Genomic DNA, 27757 nt, shown 5'->3' on the forward strand with positions numbered 1-27757 from the left:
GTCTAGGAATTAACCTTGATTGACTGCAGCAATATTTGCCCTAGGAATTAAGTGTACCGGTATCTTTCAGAAAGATGAACAGGTTATTTGGACGAGCTAAAGAAAAGGAACCTCCACCAAATATCAATGATTGCATTGTCGGAGTAAGTATGAATCAACAGTTCTGGAAAAGTGCTGTCATTATCTCATGACATACAAATCTTATAAGTGGCAATTTAGTGTACCAATTTGGTACATCACCAATTTTCTTAAAGGGCAGATTCCTTTGTAATTTCGTGTCGATTAGTGTGAAATAATGATTAAAAGTATCCAGTAATGTTTACAGATATATGAGTGACGAGGTTAGAAATTGGTTATCTTTTCCCTTGAATGGGTAGTCAGTTACCAGCTTATTTTTTAAACGCTGTAACTTATAGGCTGTAATAATAACTTTGTTATTGTTAGGAGAGTAATTATAACATTCTTTTATGTAACCCTTTGTTATATTACTAGTTTCGTATAGACATGCAATCACGAATGTAACATTGATGAACAATGAATCATACTTAAAGAGTCAGTGTCAGTACTTATACTTAGGTACCGTACCGTAATTCTGTTTTTATCTGTATAAATAACCATGGAAATGTTGAATCAATTTTTCTTTACAAAAATTTAGATATAAGCCACAAAGTGAAAAATAAGTAGGCCTAACCTAGGCGTACGTAAATTTGTTTCTAAAAAAGTGAATATCGGTAATTTATTTCAGGTCGATAGCAGGGCGGAATCAGTAGAGAAGAAAATAGCTCGACTAGATGGAGAGCTTAAGAAGTATAAAGATCAAATGAAAAAAATGAGAGAAGGGCCTGCAAAAAATGCTGTAAAACAGAAAGCATTACGAATACTTAAGCAGAGGAAAATGTAAGTTGTCTTAAGCAGAAATGTATAGGTACTTCTGCGTGAATTCCTAGAATTGACTGTCTTTTGGCACTTTTTAATAAAACAATTTATGGTTAACATGTTATAAGCTTACAGGGTGAATTTTAAGTTCACCGACAAACTTCAGGGGGTGATTCCTGACTGAAAATGGAGCACTAAAGTTCATATCACCTTGTGTCCGGAAATGCATAGTTTCTACGGTAGATGGCACTGAAGAACATCAAACAAAGAGCCCTGGCACACAGTACATGGCCTGAATCCCATCCATGTCACAACAGATGTTCAAAGTGGCCTCCATGGGATACAATGCACGCGTTCACGCCGGAAAATAGCTCCAAATGTTGTGTGATGTGGGTTGTGCTGTCTGTCAGGATATGTGGCTCGGTACATCCGTGCTGCCTCTCGACCGTTTCCACTTACTTGACCAAACACGAACACCATCTTGGTTCGTTCCTGGAATGAATACCAGACCATTGTGCTTCTACGTTGCTTAAATAACGCTATCAGCAACACACAAAATGCACCTTGCAAGTTATGAGAGAATGTCGTCAGTGCCATCTACCGTGAAAACTATGCATTTCCAGACACAATATGATATGAACTTTTGTGCTCCATTTTCAGTCAGGAGTCACCCCCTGAAGTTTGTTGGTGGATTTAAAACTCACCCTGTATGTATTTGATCTTCTGGTCTCTTAACCAGTAATTGATTTCAGGAGATTTACATCCCTCTTGACAGACAGCGTGCATGAGAGTATAAAATGAAAAGAGAAGAAAGAGAGGCAGTCTTTATTTATATTGCCTGTTTACCTCTTAATTTTTATTGTAAAGCACTTGCTTCAGCAATAAGACAAGGCAATGGTAAATAGTTAAGTTATGATCGGTCTTCCTTGTCATGTATTTCTTTTCTCCCTGCTTGTGACTCACTGTCCACTGGATCACATGGCCTCATAGCGTATTAAAGACAGGTCACATGATAACATAACTTCGGGACAAGTCACGTGAATGGAATGTGTCATTAATTGATTAACTAGTGGACTTACTCGTGTTAATTGTGTAAGATTTGTGCGGCTTACAGCTGTTTCAGTGCTTCACACACCATCCTCAGCGCCTACTAGTCCACTAGTTAATCAATTAATTATATTCAAGTGTTACGCAAGTCTTGTACGCAAGATTCAAAATGGAATGTGTCATTTGTGTAAACAATGTTACATCTGATTTATCTCCCACCACTGGACAGGGCCTATTAAGAAGGTGTAGTTATGCGATTATGAATCACGAAACAAGAATAAGAAATGGGATGCATGTAAATTAAATTTCGTTTAAGGAATGAGAATGAGTTGGAATGTATACGAATATGATATAGGCCTATATATTGTGATAAATTGAAATACTGGTAAGTGTAAATTCATGTACGTGGTAAAGGAAGAGTGTGTCTGTGTGCATATGCGTGCGCTCATGGAAATAGGATTGCACTCAAATAAAACATGATAAGAAATCAGGAATTTAACAATATAGTGATCAGTATAAAATTAATATGGTAAAAGGATAAAGAAAGTGGTGCAGAACTAGAAAGGTAATTCAGAATGTGGAGTAAAGATGTCGGATGTAAATTGATAGCTTCGATGACACAACAGCTGTATCATTAATGATGGTAGTTTGTATTTGATAGCGTTTGCACAAAGAAAGGAGACGAGTGGTGATGGTTCTTCTTTCACCAATAAACAGACCAGTAACTTCTATGTCGCTAAGATGGTAGACATTATTGTAGTACAGAATGGTCGACTCATAGATGGATTTTTTTTCCACATCCACCTCATCAGGTTGGCTTCTGTGAGACTCAAACCTGACAGTTGGATCTACTATATAGTCGTTTGTAGTATTGGGTTTAAAGATGATAATGTTGATTCGATGTACACTACTGTTTTCAGCTAATCTGTGGACGTCTTCATATGAGCCGTTCAGAGCAGAAGTGGTGTAAGTCAAAAATGGGTAATGAGGTTACAGTAAACATTTTGTAAAATACAGTGCATAGTAGCAATTAATATTCAACTTATTTAAACTATTAATAGTCAGTGGACAGCAAGAAGGCCATATTAATTGCTACTTTGTGCTATATTTTACAGAATTTTTACTTTAAACCTCATTACCCAATTTTGACTTACACCACTTTTGCTCTGAATGGCTCATGTTGTGTATCCACTATCCTGTAGAGCTTTAGCAAGTTTGATGGGATGATGTGTTGTCTGTGGTTGCGGAGAGCATTGCCAAAAGAATAGGAACCCAAGACATGGCTCTGTGTCATTCACTCAAGTGTCCCTATCTAGGAGTGATGTGCTGAAGCTGTAGTTTTTGCCATCACTTTAGCGGACCATGGGAAGCAACTACATAGCACCTCATGGTGATGATTAATAGTGGAGTGGTGAAATGCTTGTGGGAGAAATGGGAGAACCCCCTCCAAAGCCTGCCACCAAGCACTGTCTTTTGACTACCACAAATTCCACTTATAAGACATATAGACCTATTTACGTTTCATTTTATTTGTATAATGAAACATGATCATGTTGAATGTGACTCTGAATGTCAGTCAAACCATTAGAAATGAAATTGGTTAATCAATTTTGATAATGAGAATAATAATTTCAGTTATATGTGGTTAATATAACTGGTTTATATATTAACCAGTTTCTGAATAGAATTCATCAAAGTGTCTATGGTTTTAGCTTCCATTTGAAACTGGTTAGTATTTACCTTCTGTACTTGATTTAGAGACAGTTCTTTCACATTCTATTAATATGCAGTAAGAGATTTCAGCTTTACTTCTTTCCTGAAGAAAGCTGTACTAGCATGGGAACTGTTAATGAGCTCATATTAAAATCACCTTTAAACGTTGCACAGTATTAGATTTTCACAGCAGACAGACAAATATAAACAATTATCTTTTTATTCTAGCTCTACTATAGGTGGAAGAGGACTGACGAAGAAGAAGATACTAACTTTATGTTTGCGAAATTAAAGTTTGAACAAAAGATTATCGACTTTATTAAGTAGTTCTGAGCCTTAAGTAGATGATACCCATACAGCTGGCACAGTATGTTGAGCACACAACCTTATCTGGCATGTCACTTAACAGGGAAGTGATTCATGGAGAATGACAACTCAACTACTCCCTTTAATTTATACGACTTTGTTTCTTATCAGTCAGTCAATCAATAAATCAATTGTTTATTAATGTCATGGGCAACGGTTTGTTGCAATAGACATAAAATGGTCTAAATTACAACTTACTTACTTACTTACTGGCTTTTAAGGAACCCGGAGGTTCATTGCCGCCCTCACATAAGCCTGCCATTGGTCCCTATCCTGAGAAAGTTAATCCAGTCTCTACCATCATATCCCACCTCCCTCAAATCCATTTTAATATTATCCTCCCATCTACGTCTCGGCCTTCCCAAAGGTCTTTTTCCCTCCGGTCTCCCAACTAACATTCTATATGCATTTCTGGATTCGCCCATATGTGCTACATGCCCTGCCCATCTCAAATGTCTGGATTTAATGTTCCTAATTATATCAGGTGAAGAATACAAAGCGTGCAGTTCTGTGTTGTGTAACTTCCTCCATTCTCCTGTAACTTCATCCCTCTTAGCCCCAAATATTTTCCTAAGAACCTTATTCTCAAACACCCTTAATCTCTGTTCCTCTCTCAAAGTGAGAGTCCAAGTTTCACAACCATACAGAACAACCAGTAATATAACTGTTTTATAAATTCTAACTTTCAGATATTTTGACAGCAGACTAGATGACTAAAGCTTCTCAACTGAATAATAACAGGCATTTCCCTATTTATTCTGCGTTTAATTTCCTCCCGAGTGTCATTTATATTTGTTACTGTTGCTCCAAGATATTTGAATTTTTCCACCTCTTCGAAGGATAAATCTCCAATTTTTATATCTCAATTTCGTACAATATTCTGGTCACGAGACATAATCATATACTTAGTCTTTTCGGGATTTACTTCCAACCCTATCATTTTACTTGCTTCAAGTAGAATTTCCGCATTAAAGCAAATTTTTTGTCGTCTATCTGCTGTGGAAATGTGTGTGTGCAGTTTGAGGAAAGTTTCGAATGAGCCCATTAACATTTTCATTGTATTTTATTGCCCTCAAAATCCTCAGGTAACATTCAGCCTGTGTACTTGCATGATAATCACATAATTAAGGATGATTGCTAGTTAAACATAGTAAAGTCGATAATTTTGTGGACTGGTGGTCATGTTGAAATTTATTTACTAAAATTTCCGTATACAAGACCTCATGCCAAAGGCTAGAAAATAATAGTAGGCCTAACAATAACAGTTCTCTTCTACAGTATGAATTGATTGCTTCGTCTAGATGATGTCAGAACATGGATCCTTAAGTCTAGAAATTTGGTTCTTGGATTGCTAGTTTCAAAATTAATAGTTGTTTTCAAATGGAATGATTTAAATTGATGCTTGAGTACTTATTGTTAGTCAACTATCCGAAGACAGGTCTGGACCCCACAAATGACAGCAACAAGGCATCACTCATGAGGCAACAAGGCCAGGAGATAATGGGGTAGAGTGGCTAGTTCCTTTCCCTCTCCATTGCATACATCACTGACTAGATACATATTACAGCCATTACACTAATCAAGACTTCAGATGTATACAAACAATTGTTCTTCCTCTGACACATACCGTCTTGTGAGATATGGTGCCTGAATAATAGTCTAGACTGCTTATTATGGGTGCATTAAAATAAGTAGTGGATGTAATTAGAGCAAAGAACATGTCATCTGAAGTAGATAATGCTACAAGACTGTCCATTGGCTAGAGACTTGCCGGAAAAACTACATTAAAATATTTCATGTCATTTTGGTTTTCGTGAAGTGTGTTGCAGTGGTAGTGGCTGTGTCAGTCACATCAACATTAGACAGTACCTGCACATTGCGGAATTGCTGGAAATGAAACTGCTGATTTTCTTGCCAAAAAAGGATCCAATTTAATTCAGAATACAAATACAAGTCTACCTTTTACATACATGAAAAGACTAATTAAAAACAAATATAAAATCAAGCAAAACCAAGCACTATGTAACAAAGCCAAAGATAAAAAATGGAGCATTTTAATAAAAAAAAAAAAAAAAAACAAATTATTCTAGAAATCCCATGTAAAACTGCAGTAACAAAATTTAGACTGCTTACGGAACACGATTATTTGGCCAAACACTTGAATAAAATAGGAATTTACACGAATCCAAATTGTCCTCTATGCAACAAAGAAAAAGAAATGACTGAAGATCATCTACAAACCTGTGAAGTTCTACCTGATGGATCCACCACAGAGAAATATTGAGAGCAAGAGCGCTAATGGATTTGTTGCCAAAGGCCAGCATTAGATAACAACAACATTAGACAGTATATGCATATATAACATTCTTTCGAAGAGTAGGTAAAATGGTAGCAGAGATTCTGAAAATACTCTTCAAAGTGTAGAATGAAGAAGCCATGAGCTATAATATCTTATTTAAGGGGCACGTTCTCTTTGTGGTGGCTGAATGGTCAGACCTTCAGACTGTCAAGCAAACGGCCCGGGTTCTATTGCTGGTCAAAAAATCCATAGTGACACTTGTGACAGACAAGGTTGGAATTGGGGTTTTTCCCGGGTTCTCCTGTTTTTCCCCAAGTTAGGCATTTACATCATTCCATCACCATTTCTCCATTTTGTTATTCTGTAGCATTCCTCGGAACGCCGGCTGGTGATGCATGGAGGGTGCTGGCCTAGGGACGAGTGGGATTGCCTGCTCGAAACCTGGGCACACAGAGAACCTTAGTGTGGTCAGCCAGTGTGGTAGGGAATGCGTCACCCGAGGGTCAGAGCAATAGATCTTAACAGGTCGCAGTGCTGGGCCATAGTGCCCCCCTCCATTAAATTCAATTCAAGGGGCACGTTTTATACGAGTTACGGATATTCCATGTTTAGGTTCACTTTAGTATAGAAAGTTATCACAGATATGGCTTGGATCCTTCAATCAGTTTCGATAAACAGGTCTGTTTCTAGCATTTGCACCATACTGGCAGAAGTGAATTAGGGCTGGGGGAGATTTGAATATAGATGTGCAAATGTGCTACAACTACGTATGTTGTCAATGTTCACAGTCATACGTAACCCATAAAATTATTGACTTTACCACATACGATTTGCAGATGTCTGTTAATACTTTTTGTGCTGGTGGTGAGCGTCAGGCAATTAACAAAAATCTTTTTGTTCTGTGTCTATTGAAGGCAGTTTTATGGTCCCTCATTTTTATGTTGCTGTTCTTGTTCTTCCAGGTACGAACAGCAAGCTGATAATTTGCGTCAGCAAGCATTCAACATGGAACAAGCGAATTTTGCATGTCAAACCCTCAAAGACACGCATGCTACAGTAGCTGCAATGAAGACTGGAGTGAAGCAGATGCAGAAAGAATTTAAGAAAATAAATATTGAAGATATTGAGGTAAGTTTGGAGTTGTATCATAGAAATTGTCGAATGAACTTGTGGGAACATTAAATGAGACAGTATAATTTCAATTATAGGACATACGAAGTTACATATCTACTGCTTATATTCCGAAAAGCATGTAAGTGTAATGTGTTGTCCTAGTATTTATATAGTCTCCAAAGTGTGTATTATTAGATTTTGGACAGTTCGGTGGAGTAGAGTCTTAAATGGGTACAACATATAAACTGCATGCCCAGAACTTGGACTACAAAAATAGCTCTCCAGCAGGATTGGCCAACTTAATATCTCTCAAAGCCCAGATTTAATTTAGAGAACTTCATCAGGAATCAGATATCGTCTTAAGTTTAATTTTATCCACGTAGAAAGAAGATACAAGTTATACTGCATATAATTTAATAAACAAAGATCAGATGCCTGGAAATTTGTCATTACTCACCACAAAAAATACTAGAATAAATTATTCCTCTTTCAGTAGGAATGGGCATAAAAATCTTAAAACGTAGTTTTTGTGGTCCTCATTTGCAATCTTTATAAACCTAAATTCTTCTACATATGCTGTTTAATGAGAGTTGTGGTTTCTGAACATGAAAAATCAGTGATTTAAAATCCACTTATAATTGTGAGGTTGCCACTTCAATATGTGATAACACAGTATCTGAAAGTCTTTTTTTGTTCTTATATTTTGCATATTCATTGAAGAAAATGCTGCTTAGCGTATGTAGTAGGTGCTTACAAAAATGTAACAAAGTTTGAGAGCTTGGTTTTGCAGCAATTGGTAACATGTTAGTGAGAGCAATTTCCAAAGGTGAATTTCAATAACCAAGATGTGTTGATGGATGGATCACACTGAAGTTCATAAAGCTCTAATTGCAGGAGACATGGCTGAGATTCGATATCACAAAGTACAGGATTATTGAATAAAGAAATATCAGTGTGAAAGCTTTCAGAATCTTGATCTAACTCAGCTAGTCCATACTGACATTAACTAATTTATTGGAACCAGAACTCATCACAACCAAGTTCTTCATATGTCAGACTTAGACGTTAGTGGAACTAGTTTTATTTATTTTATTCTGCTTTCAAGTGACTGATGTTGGTCTTTTTTCAGGACATACAAGATGAGATGGCTGACATGCTGGAACAGGCTGATGAGGTACAGGAGGCTCTTGGAAGAAGTTACGGCACTCCTGAAATTGATGAAGACGAACTGGAAGCAGAATTAGATGCATTAGGAGACGAGATTGCTCTCGATGATGATGTATCTTATCTGGATGATGCTGTTAAAGCTCCTAGTGCTCCTGACAAGGAACCAGGTGCCGAATCTGCGAGAAATAAGGTTTGTTACTAACAGTTAATATGATTAGTATTGTTCATACCTCATAACAAAAACACATAGTTTCCCAAAAGTAAAATAAGAAGTTGTAGGATCCTGTCTTAGACCTGTGACATACAATCACAATTATTGGCCTTTGCTCCAGAATGCTGAAGTCTAGACAGCCATTAAGCATGCAAAAGTTCAAGATAGATTTATATGCTTTAACGAAAATCATAATAACATATTAAAGGTAATATTACATTCTACTACATCGTTTGTGACTATAAAAATAGCTGTATTATTGTACTTAGTGCATCCAAGATATTACTGAGAATGAAATCTCGTTAAACTTTTTGAGTTGTTTAAGAAATTATGGACATTATAAAAAATAGACAGGTGCATAGCTTTTCTATCTTCATGTGGCATGGATGGTGTGAGAAAGGAAATGAAGTTGTGTATGCAGTTATTTATTGTGCGAAAAATCATGACATTCTATTAACTAATGGAGTGACTATGAGTCGATTTTGCGCCAACTTTTCCTGGACATGCTGCTCACACTTTCACTCATTCGGTGTCTTTCAAATCCCACAGACCCCGGCTTGCTCTCTAAGTGCAGCTCATCAGTTGTTATAATATTTTGTGTCGTTTCATGGGCATCTTTGAAATTTTTTAATCCTCAGTCTAAATTTAGTTTATCTTGCAATATGCGTCCAGCAGTATGGCTCCCTATCTACGAACCGAGGTGCTGTTGTCAACTTTATGACCTATAGTACAAGCATGGTGATATCCAGTGTAATGCACAGCAGTTCACAGTAGCCAAATTTGGGACATTTTCGCAATGTTGCCTGCTTGCTCAGGCTCAACTGGCAGCAGCCATTATATCTCATTTGATGTGGTGTTCCTTCCTCTGTTCCACGGTATATGCGCTGTCCTTTCTGTCTTTTCATTTGTGAGCAGTAGTGGCGAGAAAGGGTTGTATTTTTATGTTATGGTCAAGTTCCTTTACCCCCTCCCTCATACCTAGTGAGGAGAAAAACGTAGTTCTACGTCAAAAAGGGGAACAAACAGGGAAAGACAAGGAGAACACGGGAAATACAGAGATGACAAGGGTAATTCAAGAAGGAACAAAAGGAATACAAGGTGAAATCAGGAGAGAGAAGCAACAGTAGTGTGTTGATACAGTTATGGAGGAAAGAAATGGATAAACTAAAAAGGATAATTAGAGTGGGAAATGGAGGAGCTAGTGGAGCAAATGAAGTACACACAAAGGCAGATGAGGGGGGGGCAAGAAGTTCACACAGAAGTAAATAAAAATTAGCGAGAAATGAGGAAAGGTTGTGATAGTGTTTACTAGTGCAAGAAGACAGACACAGGGTTCTATTGGATGCCGTAAATCTATAACATAGAATCCATAGCTTTACTTTTCTTTTGGACAAAAACTTGCTAAGAATTTGATCTCCCTAGTCTCAACTGAGTTTGAACCCATGAATCTCGGGTCCAATGTTAACCTTTAGATCAATTAGAACTACTGATTTTTAGTGAACAAAGCTGATGAGGGAGTATTTTGTTGGGAACACACATTTCGTATGTCAAAATTCCACCATTTTTTGGCTTGCCACCCTCGTTTTCTAGTCTGAAGTCCATCTGGCTTACATGGTACAGTATATGATTGGCTGTGTCTGTAACTGCAAAATGATTTATAGCTGCAACATATTGCTCTTAGGCCCGTAACACACTACAGCAATATGTAATGCAATTGTCGAGCTATGGAAAATGCTTTTCTTTAGCACAGAGCTATGCTGGAGCTGCAACATAGCTGATATAAGTCAGCTAGCGATTTTTTCAAAAATATAGTTGCGCCACCCTTTGTATTTCCCACAGGTAACCTATCCGAATTGTAGCCTATAAAATTTATATTAGATGAACAAAATTGAATGATCAATAGAAAGGTGCTGCAAATTTGTTACTTTATGTCTATCAGCTCATATCGAACTGCCTTCGATATAGCGTAATAAAATTCGTGTTTTAATTATTTATCTATACACTGTGTAGCAACATATTCCCTGCTGTAGTGTGAACTCTAAAGCTGTCTCCAGACATGTTATACAGTTCATAATTCTTTGTGTAGTGTGTTACGGGCCTTAGAGGAGGATCCATGATGTGAAATGACGGGAATCAGTGTATCTGCTGGTAGAATAAAAAAAATTTCTCAGTTGTGCTTCATGAAACTGAAATTGCTAGTGTGGTGTACTTTTTATATTCACAAATGTACAGTACCTTATACAGTACAGACTCGAGAATATATCTAAATGTTAGAAAGTGAATGACAGGACTCTCAGTTTAATTAATTACGTTGTTAAAGACATGTTATGTAATTATGACCGTATTATTTTGTTGCAGGATGGAGTTCTGGTGGATGAGTTCGGCCTGCCTCAAATTCCAGCTTCATAAAATGATTGCATCTATCATAAAAGCTGCACTCTTTGTGCACTATGTAAATTTATTGGTATATTAATGCTGAAAATATTAGAATGCAAGAAGGTTTCCTTTTTTTAATGCCTTCTCTTCTGTTTGAGGAGCATGAATGGAATGTTGATTAGTAATTATTTGAAAAATTATACGTGAGGTGTAAGTTTCATTCTTTATCCTGCCGTTTAGTGAGTCCTGAACTATTTTTTTTAGCCGTCAGGTTATGACGTAGATGTTTAGAATATATATGAGATATAAATTATTATATTCGAAGAGATCATTTTTCAACTACCTACCTAATTCACTTTACAGAGAATTTATGTGCGAGAATGTTTCCCTTCATTTTTGTTGGTTTAATCAGTAAATCAAGAACGAGTATTTTGCTTCAGCTTGAGAGTGGTTGTAAAAAGTGCAGATCAACTACAGTAGTTTCTCTTTGAAGGAAGAACAAATGTAGCACAAGTTCTTGGTTGTGAAACGCCTGCATCAATCCTAACCTAAACCGTCAAGTTTTTTTTTTTTTTTTAAATATAATTTTTGCTCTTGTACAACTCCTTCATCTGCTCCTTCTCTTCCTCTTCTCTATAACAAAATTGAAGATAATTCCGTCTACGTTATTTTCTTAATTACAGTCTTATGTTGTAAAATTCTGTTTTGTGTAATTCTTAATAGTGGAAGGATAAAATGCCCATAATTTTTTACTAGAATAAAAATATACAGTAAGCATATTATTATAACTTAGGCTTATGTATCCATTTTTTAAGTCTATTTCTTCAGTATATCTGGCTGTTATATTTATCTTAAAGGTTGTAATGAAGTATGTAAAATTATGTATATCCCTTGTTCTGAAAGTAGGAGTTGTGATTTGAAGAGGAAAGTTTCGACAAGCAGCTGATATAACCCTTTCAATTTCAAATTCCCTCTGTTTTTTGAACTTTCCTAATAGCATATTTTAGATATTCTTCATTTACTGTTTTAAATAATTAATTAACTTCAGATGAACAGGCAATTTTAGTACATCAGAAAACATTGTCCAGATGAGGATAAATATGGTAAAATACATTGTTCACCATTCTGTTATATACGTATATTCAGAGGTAAAAGTAAGAAATCTGTATAAAATTATATGAAAATATTTTGAAAATTTTCATATCATTAATTTTTTTTTCCAGTGTTTTGAAATCTGAGATTAAGTACAGTGAAACCTGTCTAAAGCGGCCATCTGAAGTTACCTTGTAAAATGGCCGTTTTTTTTTCAGGTAGCAGCTTGATTAAGGTTGCGGTTTTTATTGAATCAGCATGAAAATACTGAATGTCATTGACTTTTTAGTACTGTGTGCGTACAACAATCGTGCATATTAATGTCAGCTTCTTCCATTCTTGCAACTAGCCTTTTCAAAACTCGTTTGCGGTACTTCAGTTTAAATGACTGGATAATACCTTGATCAAGGGGCTAGAGGTGTGATGTCGTATTTAGGGGAAGAAACACCAGTTTCACTGATCACATTGCAATTTTGTGGTTTAATCTTGTAATTGAAATCACCACGCATATTTTTCTCCCATTCTTTTAATATTTAATCTTTATTCTTAATTATACCGTTTATTTGTGTCCTTCCAGATTTGAATATTTCTGCAATTTTTCTCGCAGATGTTCCCTTCTCACTTTCTTCAATCATTTTTCGTCTCACCTCTAAACTTAACACCACTCTAGATTTATTGTTAGACATGATTTCTCTCTCAAACTAACTTCACAGTTCCTCTGAATCAACTGAATGAAAAGAAGAAAAATTCGTAAAAGCTAGTCCAAATAAAGAAAGATAGAGAGAGGAGAAAAAAATATAAAAAATTGAATGTTAACACTACTGACCTAAAACATACTGTGACATTTTCGTTAGAAAAAGTCCGTGTTTCAATCCTGTAAAAACGAGTAAGAATTTATAGCTGTGCAGGGTCGGAGTGGAAAGTGACAAAAGAGTCATAAAACAGTAACCAAATAACCCCAAGATATGGAGGTGTACTGTTGTACACTTAGCTATTGTCCTAGTGATATTGCTTCCTGTCCTCTAACCATCGAAAAAATAAGTCAAACAGTATCCGTGAAAAGATTTTTTGTTGGACAGTGACTGTTATAGTCAGGTTCAAATCCAAATAGACTCTGGCCGCTGACTGGTGCATGAGGTGGCCGCTAAATAAAGAGGGAATTTGTATTGATCTTATGGAAAATCCAATTGGTTCGAGAGAAAATTGGCCTTTTGGCCAGATGGCCGCTTAGATGAAGTGACCACAAAGGCAGGTTTCACTATATATTATTTAATAAGATTTACATCTGATGTATTACATGTTACATGTTTTAACATTTGTATGATTGACATTTTGAAATAATGGTTGAAATGTTGACCTGATACCGTAGTTACTATGAAGATTAGCATATCTCATTTACCACCTCTGTCACAGGAGGAGGAACAGAGTACTTAGTATCCTAAATTTGTAAACTTTAATCCTGATGTAGTCCGTTGAAGTATCATCCCCTAGCAAAATGTGTGCTGTGGACATGACAGAACCATAACGTTGTGAAATACAAGAACTTGCCCAGACATGTTCAAACATTTTTAACAAGAGCCAGAACAGGTCACACTGTCACACAAGTGTACCTACACCGATTTCACCTTTCTGATACTCCTACTTGTCTGTAGTGTAATAATCATGATGAAGATCTGGAACTCATTCTTCTATACTGTCCATCCATAAACCACAGAAGAAGTAAATTAAGATCATCAGTACCAGATGCAGAAGACACAGCCCTGTAGTATATATTGACTACATCCCAACTTTGGCTACAAGCAACAAGCATCTATAATCAAAATACCCCTCATTTCTCATGAAAAACAAGAACTGAAAAGACTATAGTGGGCTTTAGTGGACCTTATGTTGTCAGCAAACAGCTGATTGATAATGTTGTGAAAAATTCCTAAATAAAAAAGGTTTCGTGTGTATAGGATTTTCTAGATCTTATTATTTTCCAATTTGGCATAGCACAGAGTTTTGTGCAAAGAATACAACCAGTGTTCTGATTTTCTCCGAGCCATATTTATGCATAAATTTTCTTTTCATAGCCTTTCATTTACTTTTACAAGAAAGGAATTATAGAAAGTTTTAAAATTAAAATTGTAGGATGGAGTTCGGCAAGAAATGGTAGAAACAAGACTCTTTCGTAACTCTTTGAGCTTTTGTTATAGGCAGCTTTGTTGCGAGTCTTGCACCTCACACCTAGGAGATGGTATATAGGGGTGAAAGTTGACGAGCGATGTTTCCAAAGAAAAGCAGATGACAGAGCCGATCAGCCCAAGGGTGGTCAGAGACATGTTCCACCATAAACTAAATTCTTTGTTAGACATCAATTAATGCACCACCTCTGTCATCAGTATAAATATTGCTTTTTATTCATTTGCATACCAGTTTTAATGTACAAAACATGCTATTTTAACATATGTTTAAACTATTTAAAACTAGAAGAAACAATGCAATAATTTGCAACGTTTATATAAATAAAAAAAGAACAACTTATGATTTTTTTAAAACTTACTTGTTGAATGAGTAATTATAAATGATTTCATTTACTCCAGTTCCTCTGTGCTGCTCATGTTTTCCTCTGTTTTGGAGGAATTTGAAGAATTATCATTGTCACTGCTGCTTCTGTCATCTCGCTTCAATAAACTTTCTGTTTGGAAGTATTGTGGTTTTTTTTTTTTTTACTTCAAGAATGTGACGACATACAACACGCTATTCACTCTCCCCAATGTATCTCTGTTTGGATAACTCCTACGTATAATTCAGTTTAAATGTAACATTATGCTGTATTGCTCACCATCGCATATTTTCTCAGTACTATTCAAATTTTGGTAATTAGCTGACAGTCATAGACATGTTCACTGAGACTCTGATCTAAATCTAAAACGAATTTCTTCGCCTCTGTCTTATGAATCTTAATGACTTCATACAGTTCAGTCTTGAACATATTCTCAGTGATTGGAATGTTACTCTCTGTCATCCAGTTCTGTATCTCTTGTCTTTTTGTTTTGGATGTAGAAGACTTACCATGTTGAACATTGAGGTTGCACATTCAGAAGCAGTATTTCTTTTATTCTACTCATAATGAATGATAATGACATTCATTTCCTTGTGATCTCCAGTGGTTTGACTGTATTTCAGTATCAAAACCGCATTAGGGATGAAACCCTTTTCAATGCCAGTGTGTACAATTATGAGAGGCTGTTCCTTGCATATAGGTGATTTAAGACCTTGTTCACTATCCTCTTGGGAGTTGTGTAGGAGCTGTGAATGTAGGTCTCATCACTATATGCAATATCTCCTATTATAGACCTGGTAAATTACTGTAAGATACACGAAATTGCTTCCTCTATTTCCACTACCACATTTTTATTTTTAAGCGTCACACTGTATTTCTTTTAATGGCTATAACAATTCACGAAAAGGAATGACCATTGCACATATATCACTTAGCTTTACAGAGAAAATGGGGAGATGATGTAAAAGTGTCACATCTTAACTTCAGTTGTCTCTTCTTAGATTACATGCCGAACATTATGTAACTTGTACTTTAAGTGTTTATTTACATTGTCTTTTTTTTTTAAAGAATTTTTTTGTAATGAATTAAAGTGTGTATTTTATAAGACATATGTTTGTAAGAGAGCAAAGGCAAATTAATGAATAATACTTGTAAATATGGCACTTACATAACTTAAAGTGCAACCACTACTGGATTGAAAATAACGCGATAAATTCAGAAAACTTATCTATTCGACCACGTCATCATTGAGTTCAAATATAGTGTCTCACCAAAAGGGCTAAGTTCTCTCTTATATTCGGAATATACAGGGTGATCCATTTGAGAAGACATGAAATAAAAACACTGTAACATGCAAATGATTACTATTTATTTTTCAATAATCTGTAAATACATTCCAGAAGGATGGGAGTTTTAGTCACATTAGACCTCAACATGCCCACCACTGTGTACACAACATAATTCACATCGTGAGGTTAGTCCCTCTTGTGTGTAATCTTACATCTCAGGGTAATTGTTTTCAAAAACTTGGAGAATATTTGCTTTGAGATCATCAATATACTTGGATTGCTGATATCGTTATTTACGAGGTCTCAAGAAAAAAAAAAATCAGGTAGTGTCAGGTCTGGAGAACTTGGAGGTCACGTAATTTACCCACCACAACAGCACCAGTTGATGACAAATGTTATTCAGAAAATCAGACTTCTTTTCTTGAATGAGGTATTATGCCATCCTGCTGCAACACTGTGTCCATATTGTCTTCCTGTCGCAATTGTGGTATCCATTTCTGTAGAACACTTAATGTCTAAGCACGTTTTATGTGTAGGGGTAGAGTTTTAGATAATGTTGGCAAGTTGTGTATGGCACACCCATAATCCCAGACAGTCATCTAAGATTCTTCTTGGGACTTGCTGTCATAGCTAGCATTCAAGAACATACCTCCATCCACCAATGTGAACATGTTAACAGACCCAGACCCACTTTCTTTAAATGTGTCATATCATTACATTATCGACTTATAATTTGGAGCTCTCCGAATATGTATTTGCAGCAAAAATGACATTAAGCTCATGTTATGCTTACAGATTCTGTAATACATAACATATATTTTGTTATTAAATCGTTGCTAAGAAATAATTTGATTTTTTTGTTCACAAAAGAATGATAAACTTCTGTGTTATAACATATTGAAACTGAAGTAACTTTTGTATTACTCATGATATAATTTTTATAGTGATTTTATTTTGTCTTCTCAAATGACTCGGATTGTATTTTTTATTCTCATTGTTGGTTATTCTTTACTGTCTGAAATTGTAACTAATAAATTATTGAAAATGTAACCTTCTTGTTACAAAGAAGCTATTAAATTGTATGCTAGGAAGTTGAAAGTATAAGACACTGAGATGGATCACATATAATGAACAAGACATTACAATTTAAATTCAGCTTTAAAATTTTTATTGAAAAACATGAACTGTGTGTATTATCTTTTCATGTAAACGTTGTCTTAAATGCTGAAGGTAATACAGACACACTGGTAACGAATCCTGCACTACTAAACAGTTTCCCTACTATTTATTGCATATGTAACATTCAGTTGTGTAAGATATATTTCTTTGTATTATTATATATTAAAAGTAACATAGAAAGTTGTATGAATGTATTATCTGTTTAAATGCTACAGTGAGTTTACTTACGAAATAAATAATGTGATTGTATATAAAACCTGATTACATCTGACCATTCATCATACTATTATTTTGTATATTTTATTTCTCTATCAGAGTGTAACTTGCTGCATGGTCTGATCTGATCTTGAAAACAAATTAAATTTGAGACCATGATTTCAATTTCAGTTTATTGTGAAATTGAAATGGGGAGAGGGCGAAGATGTTGGCTTGTAAATGTAGAGAAATTGCAGACAATATCTGAAATTGGTTGTTAATATTTATGGATGAAAAGGGATTAATTTAGTAGAAGAAAAAGGAAAGTTTTGTAATATCATTTTTCTTTTATTTTTTTTCCACAATAAAGCATATTTAATCTTATATCAAAAGAGAATGTTGCATAATGAAACAATCAGTGCTCCACCGAAGTATGGGTATAAAAAACAAGGGTAATACCTTGGAATGTGATGCTCACAGGAAGAGAGTCCTCTGTGAGGTCATAGATTGTTTCACAACAGTGTTATCATAAATTATTTAATAGCGTTATTTTATTGTACATAAAACATAAGAAAATGAATATGAACATACTTTGTTCCATTTGTTGTCAACTTCTACTCTTCGATTACTAGTACGAGGCGCGTCCATAAAGTAACTTTCCCACTCGTCCCACAGCTAGCAAACCATATGTTGCACGAAGCGACTGCATGTACGTAATAGAGTAATGTCCTGACATGGCACATGCGCTAGCGGAACTTCCCGAGTGCTCTCAGTAGCTTCGTTTCATTGGTTGAAGATGGACGCTCCCATTCCAGCTCCTCCCGCGTGTGAAGTGCGGTCAGTGATAAAGTTTTTGAATGTACAGGGCATAGAGCTGATTGAAATTTATCGTCAGCTGTGCCAGATCTATGGGCCTAAAGTCATGAGCAAACAGATGGAGCGTTGCTGCTGTAGACAGTTTTCAGCAGGACGCCAAAATGTGCATGACGAAGAGCGCAGTGGGAGGCCAACCATCATCACAGACGATCTTGTTAACTGTAATTAAAAAAATAGGCCACTGTGCTGTATGAATAACATACTGTACAACAATGCAGGAAAAAGAGAAATGATCCTGGTATAATGTGTAAACTTAAAGAAGAGATTAAGTAAAATAATTAAAGTATACATTTCATATGATATCTTCATGATCATATTCCGATATGGTGTACCACGATCAAGATGTAATGGGGGGGGGGGAGGTAAATGGTGTCCCCCCATAACCCAGTTACATGGGGATTCTATGGTTTTGCTTCCCCCCCCCCCCCCCCAAGGAAACTGTTCTCTCTCCGCTTATGACTACAGGTATTTAGTTTCTGCCGCTGACTTCTTATTTACTTATAGTAAAACAAGAAGAAGAGAAGGGTAACAGATTTAACAAAAATAAATAGTTCAGGATCTGTTCTTCAGATGGCAGGAAAAGCCACGTGGTTCCATTACTGTGGCTCTTTCATACACTGCTATACTTGCTGCACGTTCCATGTATGAAACTTGTTTTCCAAATTACCCGTAAGATGGCGCTGAAATCAACCAGCATGTAATGGAATGAACGAAGGAATGAAATTGAACCAGTTGATTAAATTAAGTGAGGGCATGATGGCAGAAAGTAAGGGAGCGTTACTCGCAAAATCGGTACAAAAACATGCTGGACGAGCGAAAGAAAAGGTAAGATAAAGTTGACATTTCCAGAAAGTTGTCAGTTATCGAATTTCGTGCACAAATGTGGTGTTCAGCTATATAAAATAAGTGTTTTCGTAGGTACAAATGCAATTTCCAAGTACTCTGTTCTTGGTGAAACCACTGTACATCTCAAAAACATCTGGTTTATTTTGTTTTATTATTTTTAATGTGGCGATAGTAAAGTATGTGTGTATGGCCTTTATTTGAAGCATCAGAACGGTGATAAACTAAATTATGTGGTGTATTTAGTGCAAAGTTTTAAAAAGTTTTCAATTTAAATCGCATTTATTTAATTGAAAAAAAATAGCAACCTCAATTTAATTCAGTTCTTTATTTGAATGTTATAGAATTAACTAGGCTATTTGTATCTAGTATGTAAACTACAGATTGGATAGGCTGTTAAGTCTTACAAATTGTGGTTTGTGTTGCTCTGAAATCGAGATCTGCACTTTTTTTTGTTTCTTTTCCTTGCCACTTGATAGAAAAGAGCGGAAAATAAACTGTTCAGTTATTTGTTCTGTGCTTGTGTGTGGCTTTTAAGTTTTGATAATACAAGATTAACAGGATGTCTTTGCGCAGCTGTTCCTGAACAGAACTAATATTACATTAAATTACTTTTCAGTAATGTTAAAAAAAAAAGTGACTTGGCCTATTTCCAGGAGCTTCTTGTAACAGCGTTTATATTTGTGGAAAGGCATAGAGTTTATATCTTGCATACATACATGCATGCATACATACATACATACATACATACATACAAGTCCGTATTTACGCATGGGTCCGGGCCCAGGGCGGCAAAATTTTTAGAAAAGAAAAAAAAAAGTCGAGCTGAAAATAAATAAATCTATCTACTTCGCAGATAGGACCTGCTTTAGATAGTAGTATAGCCTATGTTAAATTATTACATGTCACTATATATGTACAGTTTGATTACTAACTGTCTAAGAGTCGCGTAAGTTTTGGTTGGTGGGGGGGGGCATATTATATAAATAGTTGTGTTTACAGTAAGTTCATTTAAGGAAAAACAATATAGGCAGTCCCATAAATGTATTATTATCAGCATTCAACGTCTCGTTATGTGGTTATTATGTAAGGGCCGTGAATTTCGATTAAAGACCGGTTTGTACCGTCTTTATTTGGTAATATAAGTTAAATGATAGAAACTATAATTAGGCCCATACATGGAAAAGTATATTAGTTGAACGGATTTTTGTGTAGTCTGATACAATGAAGAGTTAATAGGTCTATTCAGGAAACAAGCAAGTTTTACATCCTAAGCAATGATATTGGTCAATTTGTATTTTTATACATTTTGTCATACTCACAATTCAATCATATGATGTTTGGAGGTAACGTTAAGACAAAACAGGGAGCAAATGAGCCACCCAACGAAAGAGATTGCGCTTTTGTGGGGGGGGGGGGAAGGGATGGAAGAGGGGCGTTGCCATAAACAAGGTCATTCTTACGCAATACTTTTTCACCTGTGCATGTGGATTGACATCGTTTCAGATCTCTGATTATAGACTTCCGTTAGTACTATTTTTGTATTCAATTTTAATGTTAGCCTAATGTTTTTTGAGTGTTGTAGTGGACCTTGAATACAATATAAGAGGGATTTTGTATAATATCTAATGCAATATACTGTAGACCCTATATTACTTTGCTTTGAAAAATACGTTAATTACAGGCTACCTGAATTGTAGTTTCTAGAATTTTAATTAATTAACATCAATGAAATAGGTAAATTAAAATAAAATTCATAAAAGGATGACTTAATACACACTTTTGTCACATTTATTGAAACTTCATTAGGCCAATACATTCTCATTATACAAATTATATTGTAAGGAGTGATGTTTTCAACAATAAATTTCGAAATATGTTTTTGAAATATATACCTGACACGGACATTCTTTGTACAGCGATTTATACTGAATTCTTGATCGGATTTTGATCATTTTCAATATTTTCAATATCATTTTATCTGAAATATATTTTTTGTAAAAGTAACTTAGGTAATTGATCCTTTATTTGATATTAAAAGCTTATAATGCCGATACCCTTCAACAAATTATCAGATGATTTATTTCGTAATTTTTTGTATTGCATAGAATGAACTGACAAATGAGATGATGAAATTAAAATCGACGGAAAAAGGTTTTGGTCAGAGTTATTAAAGAATTCTTTGTACTTTTCGTTGCAATTTCTACGACCAGACACAGGTTCTGGGGAGCACCCTGTTAAGAGAATTGCTATTACCTAGTCCTGAACTTGTTATAAGTGGCAGTCTCTGAAGCAAGGTCTAATATACAGGATGCCTCAGGAGAAATGTAAAATACTTCAGGGTGATGTAGTTTGGGTTAATCTACATCGATTTAACCTGATATATGTATACCTATGTTCGGAGTCCGGTTGGGGAGAAATATTGGAACGTCTTAAGTTTCCGTGTACTATAGGCCTACTTGTCGTGTTACACCAGATCTTTTGCACACGGTAGTATTTGAGCACCGCAACGCCAGCGCAACACACACAACTGAATACACGTTCACTTGAATTTAATTCGTATATTCACATAGTGAATATGCAGACATGCTCTTTGTTTATGTATTTTATGATGGCAATGCATTGACTGATGTTGAGGAATACAGACGACATTTTCCCGATCGAAGGGTTCCATGTAGCTGTGTGTTTTCCCGTGTTCACGGATGTTATCTAAAACTGGCAAGCTACCAAATGTTTCATTGAGGTCTGAAAGAGAACTGGTACTGGTACCTGATATGACTATACAGTTCATGGAATCCATAAGAAGGGCAGCCTTATTAATTTGTCTTGTGTAATTATTTTATTTTCTTACTGAGTGTGTACTTAATTATGAAATAAACTTACTGGAACAACACAAGATTAATCATTTTCAATACTGTATCATATCACAACGTTCTAAAACGTAGAAATACATCTGCAATGATTATCTCCATTTAAAAGTTCGCCCATCAGTAACTTCCCAATGTTATATTTGGGACATAGGTATACCAGGTTAAATCGATGAAGATTAACCTAAACTACATTATCCTGAAGTATTTTACATTCCTCCTGAGATAGCCTGTATGTTAACATTTATGTCACTTTTAGATGACAACTTTGGTGAATATGTGAATATTAAACATGATTAAAATATAATATATAGTATAGATGTTTGGACATTTCTGTAAAATGTTAATTTCATGTAGGCTATGTAATTAAATCGTACAGTGTATGTATAAATGAACTTCTGTACTAAAAAATAACCTTATGTGTAGTCCAGAAAACTAAATTTAATTTTATTTGGGTGTACATTAAATTATTTTACTTACGCAAGCCTTTTCAATAGTTAAAGAAAATAAACAATAAACAGTAATATCTTTCGTAAAATGATAATGGAGTCCGCCGCTGTGGCTATGTGGTTAGTGCGAGCGCTACCAAGAAGTCCGAGGTTCGATTCGCGGCGTGAACATTGAAAGAATGTATCTTCCGTCCATGAGATTGAATGTTCGTCCTTTGTCTTCTGTTTATTTTTTATTGGGTTATTCTACGACGCTGTATCAACATCCAGGTTATTTAGCGTCTGAATGATATGAAGGTGATAATGCCGGTAAAATGAGTCCGGAGTCCAGCACCGAAAGTTACCTAGCATTTGCTCGTATTGGGTTGAGGGAAAACCCCGGAAAAAACCTTAACCAGGTAACTTGCCCCGACCGGGATTCGAACCCGGGCCACCTGGTTTCGCGACCAGATGCGCTGACCGTTACTCCACAGGTGTGGACTCTTCTGTTTATCCTGTGGTGTTTCTGAGATGGACTTTCGTCATGTCGATCCCATGTTAAACCCGCATTTGTGAGACGTCTACTGGGTGTTCAGTTCAAAATGTGTCATGGCTCGCTGTATGCCGTCATGTGTCTAGCCGATGAGCCTAGAGAATTCAATCTCCCTACACTTCCGCAGAGGTGTATAACCTACGAGGCAGAAAAATTGCCTAGCAAGTACGGCGTTCATTCTGAAGAGTACGTATCGATATGTACGTAACGCCGGTAGTGGCAGGAATGTGAACTGTTTGGAAATACGGGATATGGGGAGAGGGTTAAGACGATTACTTACGTATTTGTTGACATTAACTTCGACGGTCAACATGGACACGGAGCATTTGATTTGTGTTGTGGAATGTTACCGTACGCAACCGATGATAACAAATACCCTGCGTACGACTTGCCGGCGCAAAACACAGTTCTAAAGAGGTTATGGTAGCACACAGACCGTACAGACCGCCATCTGTTGCTACGACGTTCAAGTTATACCGTACACTTTCTCAAGTTCAGATTGAAGAAAGCCTTAAATAATAGGCAACTTCCCTAACATATAAGCTGAAACTCGCTTCAAATCGGTGACCCAACAACAGTGACGTCATGACGCACTTTGAAATGAACACCCAGTAGTGTGGCCTACGGTCTGCGAGCAGCTGAATCTCCCTTTCCTACCCAGAGTGGTGTGTAAGTCGGACTAAAAAGAGAGGTTAAGCAGAGAAAGAAAGAAAGAACATGATAATGGAACTGAATAGTTAGTTGAACTTGTCATATACTCTTATATTGTAAATTGATAATGTTCTCTTGTTTCACTCTTAAGATTACTGTTGGTCTTCAGCCGTGCTTCCACACTATTTCAAGTCGATGAGAAGGGTATAAAGGGATCCATGTATTCAGAAAAAGTTCCCCTAAAAACCAGACAAATCATGTACAGACCGATAATTTAGTCCTGACAGCTCATCTACGCGAAAGAGGGGAAGTAATAGGAGTAGTGGGGAGAACTCCTGAGTAGAGATAAGAGCGAGCGGTCGGTAAAGGAATGCAGTACAACTTAATTGTACTAGAAACATACCGTTCTACCGCACGCATGACATCCGATCGCTCCAACGGCAAGCGAGAGACTAACCCAAACACTCCTTGGCGAAACTAAATGGACTCGCCTGACCCAGGCACACATCGCCAGGGACTGTCAGAACTAAATAATCGTACTGTAGATGGTGCCCCATCGCATATTGCCCTGAATGTTCGTGATCAATAAAATCGTAGTTTTTCTTGATTGGTGGATTGGACACTGTGGATCCGTTTAGTGAAAGTGGTTTACAGAAGTAACATTATTTACTATGTCAGATTTAACATTTTAATTTTTTTATACTAGCCTAATTTGTTTTTATTTCTTTCAAATGTTACCTTTTAATAGTACGGTATTTGAGTTGTACAAGATGTGTATTACTACTATCCTTAAATTAAATTATATACAGTAATGGAATCTTTCATGTAGCGTACAGTAAATGTTAATGATATATTAAGCACCACCTAATTGAGTTTAGTGTTCAACTGATAGGCCTAAAAAATTTGTTCGTAACTAATGAATCCAATTTCCATAATTATTTAATTGGAAACATTTAAGTTCCAGTACTACTTTAATTAGATAGCAATCCGAAATTGTTTATTTATCTGTGGCGACGCTAAGGTGTAAATACTGGGTACTCTGAAAAAATCTGCTTATCTTATGCATTTTTATAGAGAAGATGTTTCTCGGCTTTTCTATTAATTTTTTTTTTTTTGTGGCAGAGACCCCACAAGAAGATGATGAGCACTCATTTACACTCTCAAACGGAATACACGTATAACAATATAACTTATTTGTCTCAGAGCACGCTGTTATCCAAGGTTATTTCTTATACAATGGCAATTGAAAATTTATGTTTTATCTTCCTTCATCCGCTATTTTAATATGTAAATATGGTGTCAATCTCCTATCTTTGTAAGCACATTTTGTTTCATACGTCCAACTGAAAACTGTTTCTCTTTTCATTCTATAAATAATGATATCAATGATCTCTCAGTAAGAGTCATTTACACAAAATTAATATGTAACCCACACATGCATGCACTTTTGATGAAACTAACACTCAACAGCGCAGCACATTCAGAGAACACCAATATAGTGGAACATATTATTATAAAGGTGAGGCTAGCCGCGTTTCGTCCCGAGATGTAGCGAATCGATACCCCCTCTCCGGTCCCCCCCTCAAGCTTGTGAGTCAAGGTCGTAGCAATGTCTTTATAAGTTTAGAGGCTTCTGTCACAAGTCTCGTACTGAACTCTTCATCCTGGAATGACAGTCAACAATGAACTTAATACAGTATATGGAAAAATCGAGTGAAACCAAGTATTACGATACATCGTTATTACGAATTATAGACCTGCTGATACTGGGTATAATAACGCAAACTTTTGGGGTAAGCTAAGCCTCAAAAGCCTCTTAAGAGCTTCGCCACTATTACTTTTATTACAGTTCCCCTTGTCGGATATAGCCTACTCTGCATGTGAGTGAAGTGAAGGAGTACTTATATTTACGCTGTGCAGCGTTGCTATATGTTGCATTTAACTTCTTAGAGAAAAAAAATAACTCAAAATTTCTCAGTGGATTGTCGTTTGAAATGCATGTCAAAATTTGTTCGTAACGGCCAGATATGTAACTTCAGTGAAATAAAAAAGTGCTATTTAATACTGTACGTTGCCACTGTATGTTAAACCTGCCGAAACCAGATGTTTTGGAAATAATGTAATTATGTTTACTGTAATAATATGTGTAATATATAAAGTGGGCAGGAATACACATATGCACAGTGAAAATGTCGCAGGCTGACGTGTGGTGGTTCCCGATGATCTCATGTTGTTTCTTCATGTTACCACAATGATTATCCTGTATTCGTGTCTACACAGGTAGTGAGTGACGTTACGTCATCTTGAAGTGTTGGAGCTCTATGTGCATGCTTTGCTGTTTTAAATCATTTGTTTAAAACATTGTATTTTTTCCCAGTGGAATTAAAAAAAAAGTATAATATGGATAACTCACATACACAAAGTAGAGTATGAATTTAGTAATATAACGAAAACAGTGGGGAGGATACTTGTACATAAAAATGTCGAAGAATTTTGGGTAGACAGTGTGTGCACCTTCTACCTCGGTTGTACACACAAAATAAATGTGTACCTGAAAGCAATATTTGTCGAGCGTCTCTATCAAAATTGAGATTTCGTTGGTTTGAAAGTAAAATAATTCTTTATGTGGCCTAGGAAGAAGTTAAAATAAAAACAAAGTGAATCGTAACGATTAATAGCCTAAATAATTGCAGATAATGATGCGTGTGATGATTACCACATCAAAACCACCATAATCGTTATGTTACCTGTCAAATAGGCCTACTAATTCTTCACTTTGCGTAATTGTAATAAATATAAGTGGTGATGATGGTTCTGATAGTGATGTAAGAAGAAATATTTTTCGCTATAATATTCCGGAAAAATTTCCGCATGTCCAAAATTGCTGTTTACTTTGCGATCTTACTTATAGAACTGCACGTGCATTCCCCATCCCATTCATCCTGCCTAAGGTTTTTCCGTTGTTTTCGTAAGGCGCTAAGACAAATGTCGGGATGAGCTCTTAAAGAAATGGCGACGGACCTACATTTACTTCCCCAGACCCTGGTAACGGCTCACATCTAACTCGGGCTATAATATAATCTAATCGTTCCCTTTTACAGATCGATGGAGTCGTCAAAGAGTCAATTGGTTAGCTTCTTGATCTGAGAAAAATCATCAAAGAGCCAATTGGCTATTACCGTTCCGATGATTAAATTCTACGCGTTCGAATCATCTTCAAACAATCAAATTGGCTATTACCGTTTCGTTGCCTAGACTTCGACCATTTCACATCATAGTTCCTTGCACCCCTTCGAAATTTTCTAGAGCTCCTTCAGTGGAGCAGATAAACCTGAAGTGAGGCAAGTGGTCAACATGCTTGGAGCTTACATATTCAGTTTTTCACAGCCCCAACTCCCTTGCAAGGACGTGTTTTCACGTACCTTTAAAGTTTCTCCTCCTATTTCCCTCTTATTCTTATTCTGGTCCCATCCCATTCTTTGGTTGGCGGGAAAAGGCACATAAGTTAAAAAAAAGTCGATATTTCTGTTGTACCTAATCACATGAGTCTAGTATTTTTTTTTTTTGAAAAATAAAATTTCTTGATCTTCTTCAACCAACATACATGAATTTCATTACTAATATTCAGTTAAGGGTCAATTAAAAAGAAAGTCTCTCTTGAAAAATTATTATTTTTCACTTATGTGCCTTTTCCCGTCGACCAAAGATCTTCATTAACCACCAGTTTAATCAAATGTAGTCGTAAGTCGTTTAAGCTTTGGATGTGTCAATAAAGCGCTATTGTCACGTTTGCTTCACTATACGAATATATTGATACCGATACCAGAGCGGGTAGAATAGAAAGAAACGTTACTTTCTCTAGTTCAGTGGTTCGTCGCCGAGTGGCGCTAGCTCTGTTTTCCGACCACAGTTTCAGGAGCGCTATTCGAGCGAATTAAAAAGGTTTTTAAAAGCAACTTATTATATAAGAATATATTCTAGAGTAGTTTGTGACAATATTTTACTTATTTAAAAAATATAATATTACAACATTAACAAATTGTGAGTTATATACAGGCTTCGAGACTTCGG

General features: G+C 36.0%; 2 protein-coding genes and 1 long non-coding RNA gene across 6 annotated transcripts in view; 2 read left to right on the plus strand and 1 right to left on the minus strand.

The window, feature by feature from the left end:
- Positions 1-4: 4 nt before the first annotated feature.
- Vps60 (vacuolar protein sorting 60) lies at positions 5-17529 on the plus strand. The gene is made up of 5 exons (XM_069831032.1): positions 5-143; positions 746-897; positions 7264-7429; positions 8544-8771; positions 11151-17529. Exons 1-5 carry the CDS (start codon positions 75-77, stop codon positions 11199-11201), a joined length of 666 nt encoding a protein of 221 aa, XP_069687133.1. The 5' UTR covers positions 5-74; the 3' UTR covers positions 11202-17529.
- LOC138703286 (uncharacterized) lies at positions 15855-22278 on the minus strand. Its single transcript, XR_011333075.1, has 2 exons — positions 20510-22278; positions 15855-18503 (listed from the first exon to the last, which is right to left on the minus strand). It is a non-coding gene; the product is annotated as an uncharacterized lncRNA (long non-coding RNA).
- The window catches only part of Amph (amphiphysin), a 309899-nt gene continuing 301154 nt past the window's right edge, over positions 19013-27757 (plus strand). For all 4 annotated transcript variants that reach the window (XM_069830944.1, XM_069830952.1, XM_069830970.1 and 1 more), the window contains exon 1: positions 19013-19169. In XM_069830944.1, the coding sequence (XP_069687045.1) occupies positions 19050-19169 (120 nt within the window). In that variant the 5' untranslated portion in view covers positions 19013-19049. The remainder of the gene's footprint in view (positions 19170-27757) is intronic.

The sequence above is a fragment of the Periplaneta americana genome, chromosome 1 (assembly GCF_040183065.1).
Source record: "Periplaneta americana isolate PAMFEO1 chromosome 1, P.americana_PAMFEO1_priV1, whole genome shotgun sequence".
Lineage (NCBI taxonomy): Eukaryota > Metazoa > Arthropoda > Insecta > Blattodea > Blattidae > Periplaneta > Periplaneta americana.

What these genes read in the sequence shown, in the direction of transcription:
- Vps60 (XM_069831032.1), top strand. Translation starts at nt 75, where the DNA reads ATGAACAGGTTATTTGGACGAGCTAAAGAAAAGGAACCTCCACCAAAT. An exon ending in TCAATGATTGCATTGTCGGA is followed by an intron (nt 144 to 745) that starts GTAAGTATGAAT and finishes AATTTATTTCAG; the next exon opens with GTCGATAGCAGGGCGGAATC. An exon ending in CCGAATCTGCGAGAAATAAG is followed by an intron (nt 8,772 to 11,150) that starts GTTTGTTACTAA and finishes ATTTTGTTGCAG; the next exon opens with GATGGAGTTCTGGTGGATGA.